We start from the raw sequence: 15,692 nt of genomic DNA on the forward strand, positions 1-15,692 counted from the left end.
CTGCACACGGCTCTTCGTGCTTCGGAAAAGGACTCCTCATCCACTCGATCTTCATAGTTCCCCCATTTCCCGTCTCACGCATACGCGCGTACTCGGCGAGTGGAACTTTCCGAGCGGAGCGAATGCGTTTCGCATGTTTCCAGCGTTCTTTGCCGTCGTCCCGACGAAGGGAAAGAGGACGCTGGGAGAATCACGCGCACGAGGCGTGCATTTATACGCCGGTGCACTTTTCTTTGCGTCTCTTTGTTTTCGGCCCGGCGCCATTTGCGAGAATTCGCTTCCAGCGAGACTGCCGGGCGCAGCTGTTTAATTTGTGCTTCATTTCCCTTTTATATAGCTAATTCAAGATAACACATGACCGATAATGTTTATGTGGTACAAATGTTTCTCGCTTAAGCCAGCATAAAACATACCCAATCGCTAAAACACGAAGGGGCATAGTTTCGAACTCCTCAGCCCGCGATGCAAAGCTGGTTCGTTTTACCGTGTTTCGCACGTTCGCGCACTCTAATCAGCGTGTCTAAAAAGGCGTACTCTTCCCGATAAAAGGAAATGCGAAAGCGCTGCGCTGTTTCTGGCGTCTCGCTTGTACCTGAGTTGCAACAAACGCATGCTGGAGCCATTCATGATTGAATCACTGCATGAGTGTATCGTGTACCACTCTAGCGTGCTTATATAGGTCATTTCAGGGACAGTTTACGAGTAAAGGGGCGATAAAAAGAAATGCAAATACAGTGACGCCTACGCGCTCCGCTGTTAGATTTTTTTTTTTTTTTTTTTTTTTGTCACCGCGCTTGTATCTGGGTGGTAACACCATCTTTCACAAGTTCACTTCTGTGTCGCTGCTGCCCTGGACAATCCGAATTCACCGCCGGGTGGGTGTTTGACTCAGCAAGAAAAGAAAAAAAAAGCACGTGAGTGAAAATTTCTTCGCCGTCACTCCGCGGTTAACGATGCATGAGACACTCGCAACCGCCCTGAGCATTATTTTTTTAATCCCCCTATTTCTGCTACGGGAAGCGTATTGCTGAATTTGTCCGTACAGACCTGATGAAATCATGGAGAAGCGAGCGTAGCTTTCACAGACTTCGCCGATTGAATGGTGTGTCCGCACTGAAGATTCTCTTCGTATACCGGGCCGTGCTGCACGGGAGTGCCAAATGCGTGCAATATATTCCCCTAGAAATAGTTAAATGTGAATGTGGTGCATTTACGTGAGGTCTCTTTTCTCGACAAACATCTATCAGGAGGGCGAAAACCAACATTAACAGAGGATTTATGGGCTCATGACGGTCCAACAAGTTATGTCATGGATTTTCCGGTAGTTTGGCGTGGACTAGTAAGTATACCTCCGCGAAGTCTCTTCGCTAGTATGCCTCGCGGCGTGTTGGTGTGTGTCAAAATGCAAAATGCTGTAACTCCTGCATAACTCATGCGTCTTCTGAGTCGAAGCTTGAAGAAGAACCGCTGCGTCTCTCGTGCGCATACCGGGACGGCATCCACCGACGAGTCGTCTCGCGCAGATGGTGCATGCGTGGCTCGAAGGAGGAGTTGCGTGAGGCCTTCAGCTGATGTAAAAATTTCTCTCAGCGCAGCTCGTACAGGTGCGACGACTTGCCCGCACTCGTGTGTCAACGCTCTCCGGTCGAACTGTTTCCCAACCACGGCTTTACACAATGGCTTCCGCGTTGCTGCTGCGCTTAAGGCCGTACACGCTCTTGTTCTCTTCCTTCGCACAGGTAGTACGTTTCGCTTCACTTGCCTACAGCTGAAAGGGAGCGAACAGATAGGTTGGAACTTGGAAGTATTGCTTTAGCCGTTATTGTGGGCTAAGAGGTGGTTGTATGCGACTGGTGAGATTAGCGTTGCGGATTCTCAGCGCTTGCGCCTGAAATTCACGGTACGCTACACTGATCTTCCATTGCGGACGAAGTCACGTGGGACATGCTGCAACGTTTGCGTATCGCGGTTAGCGCACGTGCTCCATTTATGCAAATGAGGCCCTCACAATGGCAGATGTGTATGGAATTTGCAAAGGGGAGAAGTGCTGACACTTCCTGACGAACCCTTTCTTTTTAAAATCGCGGTTATCGCCCTCGTATACGTGTCGTCGCCACTGTTACTGAGTAGCGCATCTAGTGCTCGTTTGGGAAGCTTGCCACGAACGCGCTTGTTTTTGAGCACGCAGCCGCTGTTCGTCAAAGCCAGCAAAGCCTTCAAAGCAGCGTCGTCGAATCGGAGGGGCTCTTTTTTTTTTTTTTTCTAGTTTTCCTCAAGTGCGTGGTTATCCACGTTATGATCAGGCGGTTGCCTCCCCCCCCCCCCCCCCTCCCCCCCAAAAAAAAAGGAAAGTCAGAGGGCTGGACTAGACATAAGGCACAGTTCAACGCACTGAGCCTATTGAAAAGGGGATGCAATGTCTACGCGCGTCCCGGAACTGACTTCGCTTCCCCTTCACGCTTTACTTGCAGCTCAGCAGGCATGAAGCTCGACGCGTCATAGCACGCTCTTTCTTTATCTACTAATTTAATAAAATGCTGTCTGTACCTTAGTGTCAAACGACGGAACACAAAACAAACTCACCCACGCGAGATTAATGCGCAGGGGCTCCGTTTCCCTTTCGGGCACAGGTACTGCCAAGCCAAAGTGTTCACTCAGTTCTTTTCCGCCTACGCGGCATGTTCAGTCGCGAACGTGCATTTGCTATTCGCAATTTTCTGATGACCATTGCTTTCTTGTTGCGATGGCACCAGAGCCGCGTATTTGTGCTGCGATATCTCAAACCGGGAAAGGCAGCGAAGACGCGCTAATATTGAACACTCCCGCGTCCAACAGGAGCTAAAGAGGACAGTGGGACTGCAGACCTCCAGACCCGCTCCCCTTCGCTCCACAGTTGCATAGAGCACCTGACCTCAGACCGAAAGCCACCGCTATTTTAGGCGTATCGCTCGCCTCTATTTCGTTCGTTTAATCCCTCGCCCGGCCTTTGACAGTAGTTCAGCCCTGGAACCACCTGTTTTTGTTAGCGATACGATCGGCACACATAATTTGTTTTTTTTTTTTTTCCTGGATGGCCTTGAATGCTGTCGAAAGTGTACAATGTGCGACTGTGCATCAGATGTCACCCTGCATTACTTGCTATCGGAATGGCATTTGAAGAAAAAAAAAAAAAGTCAGTAAACAGGCGTGGAGCAAAACGGCGCATTGTTTGCGCTCTGGGCGCGCATAGCTCGATGAAGCGGTTCCACTGGGATGTTTACCTACGACGCGGGCCTGGCGCGCATTGCAGCGGCGATACAAGCATGTATGGAGGCCGCGCGTTGGCGCACACGCGAGCGGGGTGCGAACGAGTGCTCTTGTTTGCTGCGGCCGGCCGGCGGAACACCCGATAACCTTCGGCCCGAAAGCTGAAAGAGCGGGAGGAGGAAAAGTAAGCACAAAAACACGCGCTGCCGCTCGTTCGCCGGCCGATCTAGGCCTCCCTCGTTCGGCGGCCATCGCTCTGGATCGCGCCGACCTTGGGACGCAATGTTGGCGCGCAATTAAAAGAGACCCTCGCTCTGACTGGCTGCAGCCCGCAGCAACCGGCGCAGTGAAGCGGCCTGGCTACCACGTGCACCCGGTTTCGAAGGGCTGGCGAGTCGCGGCTTCGGTGGCTTCGGCTGCCGCTCGCATGATTGCCTTCTTATATGCCTGCCCTCTTTGGTCATCAGCGCCGGCCGTGGGAAAATGGCGGCGGGTACGGTGCGAATCTTCGGCTAATCGGGGGGCAGTTCACAAAGCCAATCTAGCGCGGAAATGCTTCGTGACCGAACGCTGGGCAAGATGACCAAAGAGCCGGTTGGTCGATCACGGACCGTTCTGACGGACCGACTTGTGCGGTCTGCCCATGATTGGCCGAGGCCAGCTCTAGCATCTGCTAAGATGCAGTCTTAGTGGGACATATCGCAAAAGGCAACATTCGCACCTCCGTGCGTGTCCATGATCAGCATCAGCATCATTTAGACTAAATACGCCCACTGCATGGTGTCGTGACGCTGGGGCTACGTCGACCCGGCCTTCACTTGGTAGCGTGCAGAGACTCGGGGTTGAAGAAGGACTGAATCTTCGAAGTTGGTAAAATATGTACAAGCAGGTTTAATGGCACTTTGAGAAACTTATTTACAAGATTATTTACACGAAAAAGAAGGGTACATCAGCAAAATGGCAAGCGTTAAGAGTTCATAGCGAGAAGCGACTGGATGAGCCGTTTACCCAGGGCCCAGAGCGACATTTCGTGCTCTGCAGCGTCCTTAAAACCCCCTATGTCCAGCCCCTCTCTGAAGATGCTGACCAACCAAATCCAGGGCACGCCCCTCAGGTATCGGCATCCAATCGAACACATCACTGCACTGATGGTCTGAAGCACTGACTGGTCCGGCATTCATTCGTTGAGCGTGATCACTTGTTGGCGGGAAAAGCTTGGGAACGGCGAGAAGAGGAGGTACATTTCTATTCTTCAGCAAAGAAACCACAGGCTGGTTCTGACAAGTGGTTTTACTTCTCAGAAACCCGAGTGCACGTGGCTCCGCATCCGCTCCCAGCATTGTCCGTTTTCGACAATTGCAAATCTTTCCTGCATTCCTGGGAAATCACTTAATGGCTGTATGCGTCATGCTCCTTTCTTGTCCTGCACGTCAGCGGACATGTCACTCTGTCGTCTCCTTTGGAAAGTAGGCATTCCTCACTGGACGATAGGGCTTATCGACTGGAAGGGTGAACAAAAGAAAGAAAGCACTTCCTGCATTTCCCGCAGGGGGACGTTTCTTTGTGTTTTTCCAGACGTTCTCTTGGCAGGGTCAATTTGGCATTTGCAGAGTGTCCACAAAGCAAAACAGGCTTACAAAACAGGATTCCTGGAAACAGGCTCACTTAGAGCCATTGGACCATCACCACATATTCACAGCACTTATCCATGCCCACAGGCGAACAATAGAGCGCGCAAATGCGGATGCTTGGTCGTAACAGCCTCCTCCCCCGCCAGAAGAGTCTCGGAGGGCAGCAGTCCCAGCTGCTGCATGAAGAGACGACTTAATGGCCTGCACGTGAACGCTTGAAGCTCGCTGTTGCTTGTCGCGTTGTCTTGATTGTTGTAGGCCAAATTGCTCGAGCTGTCTGAAACTCAACCACATGTCGAAGCAAGCACTCGGCTCCCGTCTGAAGAGACCAGGTTAAAAGAAAACTGCCATTGTTGTTCGAGAAAAGCCCACTCTCAAGACGTTCAGGACCCACGTATTCCTAGAAAACCAAACGTGCTGCTTTACATAGCCACACATATACAAGCGCACGAAAAAAAAAAAAAAACCTGATTATCAATTTGGATACATGGTGAGGAACATCTCGGACCGCTTAGAAAGAGCGGCTAAGCGCGTCTGCATTCCCATTTAACTTCCCCTTTTTGTATCTTATTTCAAAATTGTACTGCTGTAAAATCAAGCTCCACCTAAGAAGGCGACTGTTCTTCGATGTCGCAGTTTGCAGCCAAGCCAGGGGACAATGGTCCGTCTCTACGGTGAATTTGGCCCCTCCAAGATAGCACTGCAATTTTTGAATGGCCCATACAATGCAAGCGCATTCTTTCTCTGACGCGCAATAAGCCCTCTCTCTAGAACTCAGCTTTCTGCTCAAGTAGAGCACGGGGTGCTCATTACCGTCGTCATCTCTCTGGCAGAGAACAGCACCTAACCCTCGATCACTGGCATCAAACTGGACCGTGAATTCTCGGCCATAGTCTGGAGCTCGCAATACCGGACGGCTAATCAGCACAGCCTTCAGGTTTACGAAGGAGGCTTCCTTTTGTTCGTCCCAGACTACATTTGTCGGTTCTGTCTTGCGGAGAGCGTCGGTCAGAGGGCTAGCCAAAGCTGAATAGTTAGGGATGTAGTGATTGTAGTACCCAGTCAGACCCAGGAATGCTCGAATTTCCGTCTTCGTGCTCGGCCGCGGGTAGTCTGCTACCGCAGAAATCTTAATCTCGCTGGGTTTCCTGAAACCTTGACCTACATTGTGACCCAAGTAGTCCACGGTCGCCCTTGCCAGGCAACATTTCTCGGCCTTTACGGTTAGTCCAGCTTGACGCAAAAGGCTCAGTACAGCTCTTAGATGTACCATATGGTCCGCCCATGAGTCGGAAAAAACCGCAATGTCATCTAAGTAAGGCACTGCGAATGTTTCACGCCCCTTTAAAACCCTATCCATGAGTCGGGAAAAACAAAATGGAGCATTTTTGAGCCCGAAACTCATCATTGTTGGCTGGTAGCTGCCCGTCGGAGTGACGAAAGCCGCGTATCTGCTGGCGCGTTCAGTGAGCGGTACTTGCCAGTATCCTCGAGTAAGGTCCAGCGTAGTCACATATGCCGCTCTACTGACCTGTTCTACTCTCTCCTCAATATTCGGAATAGGATACACTTGATCCCTGGTGAGAGAATTTAGCTTTCGGTAGTCTACCACAGGCCTAGGGTCTTTACCTGGAGCTTCTACTAAGATCATAGGCGAAGCATAATCGCTTTCCGAGGGTTTTATTACTCCCAATTCCAGCATGCGAGTTACTTCCCTATCCAGAATTTCTCTTTGCCTTGGAGAGAATCGGTAGCACCTTGATCGCACTGGCACGTCTGAAGTCAGCTCAATATCGTGCTCAGTCAAATCAGTTCTGCCTGGCCTGTCCACGAAGCAGGCCTCAAACTCTGTTATTATCTCGCCCAGATCGGACAGCTGGGATTTCTTTAGTTCTCCTCTCTGCTCCGTCTTTTTGAGAAGCTCCTGAGCGTTGCTTCCTTTTCCGCTGAGGCAAATCAAGTTGTCCCCCATCTCCTCGGGAAGGTTTAACGTTAGATTTACCACGGCTTCCCTCTGCACATAAGGCTTCATAAGATTGCAATGATAAATGCGCACTTCTTTACGCCTACCGGGAATTTTCACTGCGTAGTTAGTGTTAGAAAGCTTTGCAACGACTTCAGCCGGTCCTTCCCACTGTACTTCGAGCTTATTCTGCCTTGAACTTCTCAGCAACATCACCTGGTCCCCGTTACAAAACGTCCTTTGACGGGCTGACTTATCATAGTACACCTTGGAACGAGCCTGGGCTGACTTCATGCTGGCCTCAACGAGTTCCTTAGTGTTATGTAAGCGATTCAAGAGGTTCAGAATGAATTCTACTACTGTTGGGTCTTCTCCGCGCCCCTCCCAGGCTTCGCGCACCATTCGCAAAGGTGAGCGCAGTGACCTTCCGTACACCAACTCGGCTGGGCTAAATCCAGTGGATTCGTGCGGCACTGACCGCAAAGCGAAAAGCGCTGCAGGCAGGCAGGTATCCCATTCTCGCTTGTTTTCATAGCACAGTCCCCTCAGGACTCGTTTGAGAACAGAGCGCCATCTTTCTACGCTGTTGCTCTGCGGATGATGGATCGAGCTATGCACTACCTTAATGCCGCATCGCTCGAGAAATGAGGTGGTGAGGACACTCGTGAAAACGCTACCCTGATCACTTTGGACCTCGGAAGGGAATCCAACTCGTGCAAACACTGACAGCAGCGAATCCACTACACTCTCGGACGTCACCTCGCGCAGCGGAACAGCCTCTGGAAACTTTGTGGCTGGGCATAACATAGTGAGGATATAACGGTACCCTGACTCTGTCACAGGAAGTGGCCCAACTACATCTATTACTAACCGGTGAAACGGCTCGGTAATGATTGGTACTAACACCATCGGAGCTTTCCACTTATCTTGCGCCTTTCCAACCCGCTGGCACGTGTCGCATGACCGTACAAAATTTTCCGTGTCCTTAAAACATCCAGGCCAATAGTATTCTTGCAACAGCCTCTGCTTTGTTTTCTTTATTCCAAGGTGACATGACCACGAGCTGCCATGGGAAAGTCGCAGTAAGTCTCCGCGGTACTTTTGGGGAACGACTAATTGGTCCCGCTCTACTCCGCGCTTATCCTTGAATAAGCGATACAGCACTCCCTTTCTCATCTCGAAAGAAATATTGTTTGCTGTCTTAGTGGCGCGGTGGCGCTCCCTTATCTCCTGTATCTTGGGATCATTGGCTTGCTCTATAGCTAAGTCCTCTCGGGTTCCACTTAAAAGTCTCGTGAGATTACCAGACACTGGCGGCAAGAGGTTACTCTCTAGAACGTCCTCATTCCGTGTCTTATCAAGCTCACTTTCTAGTTGACTTATCTGAGATGCCTCGCTCTCAAAGTTTTCTGACCCGCTATCTTCCGCCTCGACCACTGTTTTAACTGCCGTTTCTTCCGCTGTGGATTTTTCTGGAATGAGCAGTGTAGCTAGTTCTCGCGCCTTTGAACGTGTTAAGGCTTGCACAACTCTGTCTCCGAAAAGGATGCCCCTCTTTCGCAGTAGCATGTCCGATTTGTTGGAGAACAAATACGGATAGCACTTAGGAAGCTTTCCTGAAACGGCAGCCTCGGTTGTTAATTCGCCGAAAGGGCCCTCGATGACCACGTTCGCGATTGGCAAGCACACACTCTGTTCCTCCACTACCTGGCGGATCCACGCACACTGTCCTGTATAGTCGGAAGGCGACACATACGCCGGATGGACAACATCCATCGTTGCGGCCGAATCGCGCAGTACCTTGCAAGGCTTCCCGTTGACTACTAGGTCATGCAGGTAGGGTTCTAAAAGCTGCATATTTTCATCGCAGTCCCTGACATACGAGAAAGCAATCTTTTCTTTCCGGCAGTTGACGGCAATGTGACCCTGCTCATTACACCTAAAGCATGTGAGCGGCTTCCTAGCCTCAAGCTTATTCTTTGTGTTCTGCGCGTTGGTCACTTCCTCACTTTTCTCACTGCCGTCCTTTCTAGGGCGTTTGCCTGAAGAAGCCTTCCTTTCTTCGTTTGCAAATCTAGCAAAGTGCCTTTTCTGACGGTTATTTACACTGAACTTGGGATTGCGGAGCCTATCTACTGCTGGGTTGCTGAATTGTCGGCGCGAAGCGTACTCCTCAATGAGTTCGGCAGCTTCAGTTGCCGACTTAATTTCGCCTCGGTCCTGTAACCAATTTCTTTCTTTTTCTGGGAGGCAGCTAAAAAACTGCTCCAAAAGAATTCGCTCGACTATAGCGTCCCTATCACTGTAGGAATCTGTGCTCTTTAGCCACTCGCCCAAATTTACTCTTAAATTGTACAGGAATTCAGGGTAACTCTCGTCCCTGGACTTAGTAGCGTTCCGAAAACGTTGTCTGAACGCCTCGGCGCTAAGCCTATACTTTCTCAGAAGGCAAGCTTTGACCTTCTCGTAGTTGTCCGCGTCCTCCTTGCTTAGCCGCGCGACAACCTCCGCTGCCTCGCTGGGCAGAACCGTCAATAATCTCTGTGACCAAGTGTCTCGCTGGAAGGACAGTTTTTCGCAGGTTCGCTCAAAGTTAGCCAGATACAGACCGATATCCCCTGATATCACATATGGCTGCATGTACTTTGACATCTTGAAATCTGCCTCCTTGTTGAGACGAGGTACCGCTAGCTGGGGACAATCGCCCGACCTCTTGCTCAACTCTAGTTCTAATTTCCGGAGCTCAATTTCTTGGTCCAGCTTTTTTGCTTCTCTTTCAAGCTTCTCACGTTCGTGCTCCCTTTCCTCTTTTTCCCTCTCAAGTTCACGCTCCCTTTCCTCTTTCTGCTGTCTGAGCTGTTCCTTTTTTTGCCCGATGAGGTTCCATGCTTCACTGAGCTCCTCATCATCGGTTCCCAGATCAGTGATTGCCTTTATAATCAAGGGTTTTCGTGCCAAACCACTTGTATTAATTCCCAATTCCTCACACAATAGCAACAGTTCCGGTTTCTGCAGCTTTTGTAGGTCCATGATCGCTCCGAGTGTCGGCTACTTCCAAAACAACAGTGCAAACTACCAAACCTAAAGGCGTTTCAACACTTTTTACCAGTTCTTAAAATCTAACCCTGTTCTAGAACCTGGTCCACATCAGAAGAAAAGCCAAGCACTCACCCACACATGCGATCGATGTTCCGAGCTGCTGTCTTGTTGGCCGATTGTTGCTCCTGCTTGTTGCTTGAGATGCCACCTCCGATCACCAGATGTTGTGGCTTGTAGATTCCGATCCACCTCTAATCACCAGATGTTGCAGCTTGTAGATCCAGATCCCACCTCCAGTCATCAGATGTTGTGGCTTGTAGATTCAGATCCCACCGCTGGTCACCAGTTGTCGTGACGCTGGGGCTACGTCGACCCGGCCTTCACTTGGTAGCGTGCAGAGACTCGGGGTTGAAGAAGGACTGAATCTTCGAAGTTGGTGAAATATGTACAAGCAGGTTTAATGGCACTTTGAGAAACTTATTTACAAGATTATTTACACGAAAAAGAAGGGTACATCAGCAAAATGGCAAGCGTTAAGAGTTCATAGCGAGAAGCGACTGGATGAGCCGTTTACCCAGGGCCCAGAGCGACATTTCGTGCTCTGCAGCGTCCTTAAAACCCCCTATGTCCAGCCCCTCTCTGAAGATGCTGACCAACCAAATCCAGGGCACGCCCCTCAGGTATCGGCATCCAATCGAACACATCACTGCACTGATGGTCTGAAGCACTGACTGGTCCGGCATTCATTCGTTGGGCGTGATCACTTGTTGGCGGGAAAAGCTTGGGAACGGCGAGGAGAGGAGGTACATTTCTATTCTTCAGCAAAGAAACCACAGGCTGGTTCTGACAAGTGGTTTTACTTCTCAGAAACCCGAGTGCACGTGGCTCCGCATCCGCTCCCAGCATTGTCCGTTTTCGACAATTGCAAATCTTTCCTGCATTCCTGGGAAATCACTTAATGGCTGTATGCGTCATGCTCCTTTCTTGTCCTGCACGTCAGCGGACATGTCACTCTGTCGTCTCCTTTGGAAAGTAGGCATTCCTCACTGGACGATAGGGCTTATCGACTGGAAGGGTGAACAAAAGAAAGAAAGCACTTCCTGCATTTCCCGCAGGGGGACGTTTCTTTGTGTTTTTCCAGACGTTCTCTTGGCAGGGTCAATTTGGCATTTGCAGAGTGTCCACAAAGCAAAACAGGCTTACAAAACAGGATTCCTGGAAACAGGCTCACTTAGAGCCATTGGACCATCACCACATATTCACAGCACTTATCCATGCCCACAGGCGAACAATAGAGCGCGCAAATGCGGATGCTTGGTCGTAACAATGGTAGCGCCTTTACCGTAAGCCTCCAATTAGCAACGTCCTTAGAAGGTGGTAATTGAACGATGAAGTCCAAGCGGCCCGACGCCGCTTCTTGCTCTGACACTGCATTCAAACTACAGGCACAACTCCATCAAGAAGCGGGTTAAAAATGTAATGAGTCTGCAGTGAACGAAGTCAGCGAGGTAGGATTAAAACTGTACCACTGTACTGTGAGGGTGCCACACGATGCGTAGGCCGCGGATACCATACAGGCCACTTTTTACCTTGTGGCCGGCAAGAGAAACTCAGGCAGTTAGGGTAACCAGAACTCTAATAATTCCCCTTTCCCCTTGGTGGGGTACCTGCATGCACATGCGTGATGACGTGCGCTGATTTGTCACAGGCGTTTACCCATACTTTCGTAATCGAAAGCGCGTATGTATCGCTCGCAAAAATGCACAACCGTTCAGGAAGAGTAGCCGGCAACAAGCCGAGAGTGCAGGAGGCGGTGATCCTTGGAGATAAGATAGATTTAGCATAGCGCAGATGTATACCGGAGTGCCGTATATACGTCGGCTGTGCACGCGCTGTGGTCCACGTATCCCTGTCCCAGCCATTGCGCGTGCTCAAGAGGCGACCAGTAGTCCTTATAGGTGCACTGTAACCCGTTTCCGCTCTGCTAAATCTTTCAAATGAAGCGTGCGAGGTTGTGACAGCAGAAATTCGCCGGGGCTTATTTCCGCTTACGGCGATTAAGACGTGCGAAAGCACTGCTTCTCATAGGCTCGGTTCAGGTGTCCAGCGAGAAGTGGAAATGATACTGCGGTTTTCTTTTTTTTTTTTTTTTTTCAGTTTGCAGTTTACGCAGCGTTTGCAAGACGACCCGTATACTGTGCGATGTCGGTGCACATTAACAAACTCAAAGTGGCCGAAATTTCTGGAGACCTCCTATGGGCGTCTTTGGGACGTTAGAACCCAGGAAACCAAACCAAACCATTTTTTCTAGGCTTTGAACCTCTGGATAAGTGTTTTCGCACTAAAATGGATTAACTTTTTTTTTCTTTTTTTACCGAGTGCGGCCGGCAGAACTCGTTTTTATGTATTGCTTGTCACCGTCGATGTTTGAGTTTGGCCAGCAATAGCCATCATGCAGATCACGTCGGGGAAAAGAGAAGACGAAAAAGAATGAAGAAGCGTGGTTGAAGCTATTGTGCGGGAGACGAATGTCAGCGGGAGGAGGGCTAGATAAGCAGCGCTATATTTTTTTAATGTGCGTGTGTACTGTGCCAATGATTGCGAGCGAGCGGGCGCATGCTGATTATTGTCACGTTAATAAACATAAGGAAGCTTTGCGACAATTTAGATGCCTGCACAGTTAGCACCTGCTCAAGTGCTCAAGGAGACCTGCCCTCTCTATTCCACTTCTTATCGCCCTGCTAACGCTCTCACCCCCAGTACACCTACGGCTCGTATCTTCGCATTTCTATGCAATTTCCCCGCAAACAAAAGACAGGAGTGCGGTGTTCCGTGTTTACTTGCCTGCCGATAGGCAAGCTCTCGCCGCTCAATGTGTCGCCACAGTGCAGAGATCGCCGCTCCACATCGCCAGTCCACAGCCTCGAACCTGGCGGCGATGTCAGCGGATGCATTGGCCAGCAGCGCGTGCGCGTTTTGTTGCCGTTCTCAATGTGAAGTCAAGTCAGCTAGTGTATGCCCGGGCCTTTTTAATGTATGAACGACGTGGCTTGGAGAATGGCTAGTTTCCTTCGTCTATGTGTATTCCTCAGAGTCAATCATGCAACGTCTTCCGGCTTGCGTAAGCGAAATGAGGTAAAATGTGTACGAAATACGTGTAGATGCGATTCGTTGCCCTCAGTGACGCTAGCGAATTCACAAGTGTATTGCTAGCTGTGCGTCGTAGACGGGGAATCGTATCGAGGCCCTTACGATTCTGAAAAGCATTCCGATACAGTTAGCATCTCCCTAATCACATGCCGTGTCTGCGTGAATACGACAGCAGATAAGCGCGTTTGTTGGCGCATCGTAAGGCTTGCGCAGTGGCGGCACCTTGCGTTACCTGCCAAGACGTAGCCGCAGGCATGGGCGTACATCGAGTAAAGAGAGAACGCGCACCGGCCGTCGCACACTTGGGCGCTTTTGCATGGTGCGCTGTGCCAACGTTTACATGCATTGCAAAACCCTGCTGTGCAAAATTTTTGCGTGGTACATGAAATAAAAACGAAGGATGCGCTGTTTCTTCAGTTTTTTATTTTATTTTTAGGATTAACAGCTGATGGATTCAAAGGTACCCGGTTATGCAGCGTTGCCTGGAATGCGATTTCCGCTCCCGAGCTGTTAAACACTGCGACATTGTTCTCCGCTTTTGTGCACGATATGGCGCGTTCTGAGTAAGCCACCCAGCTTAACGAACGGGGGTATATTCTTCCTAAGCCAATCTCCAGTCCTCATCACGCAGTACGTTGGTACTAACCCTGCGGGGGAATCCGGGCAGGCTACGTGCCTGCTCGCGCGTGCGGCGCCCGGCCAGCTCGGTCTTCCCACTGCATTGCTGCTTTTTCGACCGAAGAACCCAGGCTGCTCGCGGAATGTGCCCGCTGCGCGTTTCTGTCGGCCTGCCTCTAAACTGAAGGAACACAGCCGAGATGGAGGAGCTGACGGCGCAGTTGTTTGTCGCGTGGAGGAAGAAACGAGCCGGGCAGCTCGGACAAATTTGGACGCGCCCCTGTGTCCGCCCCCTCACCGCCGCCATGTGCTGCTGCAGTCGCAGCGTTCCGCTGGTTGCATGTGCCTACTACGCTTCAGCTGCAATGGCCGCGACACGAAATGCGTTCGCAGCGATCTTCCTTTGTTTTGCCGGCGTACCTCAGAATTGGGTCCGCTAGGAAGCAGTTGCTTTGGCGCATATAGAGGCACATAGAGACAGGTGTGCGATTCGATAAGGAGACATATTGAACTGGAACCTCGAGGCACGCGCATATGCAATTGGGACAGGCCCTAACGTGTATCTCTTTTCGAAACAAATTCAGGGGCATGCGCCACGGCCAGGTTATTTCCTGCAGAATTCCTGTTGACCTCTGCTTGACTCGCGAAAACAGGAGAGGCGCATGCGCTCTTTCGTGCGCGAAACTGTCCTCGTGGGCTCGTTTTGCTAACTAAGGTACAGTAAACACAGCGTAATATATCGCGGCCCCTAATCAGCGCCTGCTCATTTAGTTGTGGCCCCCAGAGACGTTTGTGGCACATGCAACCGCATCACACCCTGTTAGAGACCGCGAAAGTGTTTGAGCTCGCGGTGTTATTTTAGCTATAGCCTCGCTGGCGGAGATAGTGCGCGTGCCCATCGGCACTGTGCCCTGGCCATGCGCCGCAACCGCTGGCCGCCGCCTTGTCCCGCGGGTTTCACCGTCTGCTCACATAGTGGCTGCAGCTCCGCTGGTCTCGGGCTAAGGATGTCGCCCGCGCTTCCGACGGCGGGCGCTGTCGTTGCTGACGCTGATTCTACTTCCTGCCCACTCAACGTCGTCATTCTGCTGCTGGCCACGGTCTGCGAAAAGAAGCGTAGTCTGAATGGGCTGTCCCGGTGAGCGTTGCTATCTTCGAGGTCGGTGGTTTAATTGCTACCTTGACGTGCACTCCAGAATTGATATCGACTCTCCGGATCGCTGACGTCCACTGTTATGACACAGTGCTCTCGGGCAGCGGCTGATTTACACGGACGACTCTTTAAGGGCTGAATTTTCGTTATCTTGCTTTGTCTAGAAAAATGAAGGCTCCTTAATTTTTTTTCTCCCTCAGCGAAGAGAGACGGAAAGCAACCAGTCATGCACCCTACCCTTTAAATCTTCCCATGCTGTCGGAGCTTGTATAATGACCGTCAATGGTCGCACTTCTTGTTACCCTTCATTAACTCATGTGCTTGTCAACCGTGTAAGACAGCACGATATTCATGGTGGAAGCATTGCATGGGTCATTTCGCCGTTGTAACTAAATGGTACTCATCAGAGCACGGCGTCGTGCATTGGAAATTATGCGTTTTTTTTTTTTTTTTTTTCATTTAATTTTAGGCCGCTCATTTCGTCTGCGACATTTGAAAGAGGCTCAAGGCCTAACTCCTAATTGATGAGATTGCCTTTAAGTATTGCCTGTTTCACTTGTACAAATCGGCTGTAGCATTTTAGGACTCAAGAGTCCCGATCAGTAAGGCATCTAAGAGAATTTCGGTGCTTCTTGTGTCATGTTTACTGCCGCTGTTAGTTCTCTCTCTGGTAATTTATAGCAGATAGACAGCTTTGTCTGGCTATCATCAAAGAATGCACGCGCACGTGGAGAGTTCACCATATGGCTGCTTGAACCGTTTTTTAGGCCACAGAACAAAAGCACCGCCGCCGAAATTTTTGCGTGCCCGTCTGTCATGCAGAGGGCCGGAGTTCGAACCCCATTTGCGACAATTTTTATTTTATCGCATTTTTTTTTTCGGCATGTTTTTC

The 15,692-nt window shown here is 50.5% G+C and overlaps 1 protein-coding gene across 4 annotated transcripts in view; it reads left to right on the plus strand.

The window, feature by feature from the left end:
• The window catches only part of for (cGMP-dependent protein kinase for), a 170,186-nt gene that overhangs the window by 105,886 nt on the left and 48,608 nt on the right, over positions 1 to 15,692 (plus strand). The window contains exon 1 of one of the 4 annotated variants that reach the window (XM_084589506.1): positions 14,637 to 14,785. The exons of the other annotated variants lie outside the window; for them this stretch is intronic. Within the exon in view, the coding sequence (XP_084445632.1) occupies positions 14,655 to 14,785 (131 nt within the window). The 5' untranslated portion in view covers positions 14,637 to 14,654. Of the gene's footprint in view, positions 1 to 14,636; positions 14,786 to 15,692 lie in introns of those variants that run through there. 4 annotated transcript variants of the gene reach the window in all.

Source organism: Amblyomma maculatum, chromosome 1, assembly GCF_055883805.1.
Source record: "Amblyomma maculatum isolate TAMU_Amacu chromosome 1, ASM5588380v1, whole genome shotgun sequence".
NCBI classification, from domain to species: Eukaryota; Metazoa; Arthropoda; class Arachnida; order Ixodida; family Ixodidae; genus Amblyomma; species Amblyomma maculatum.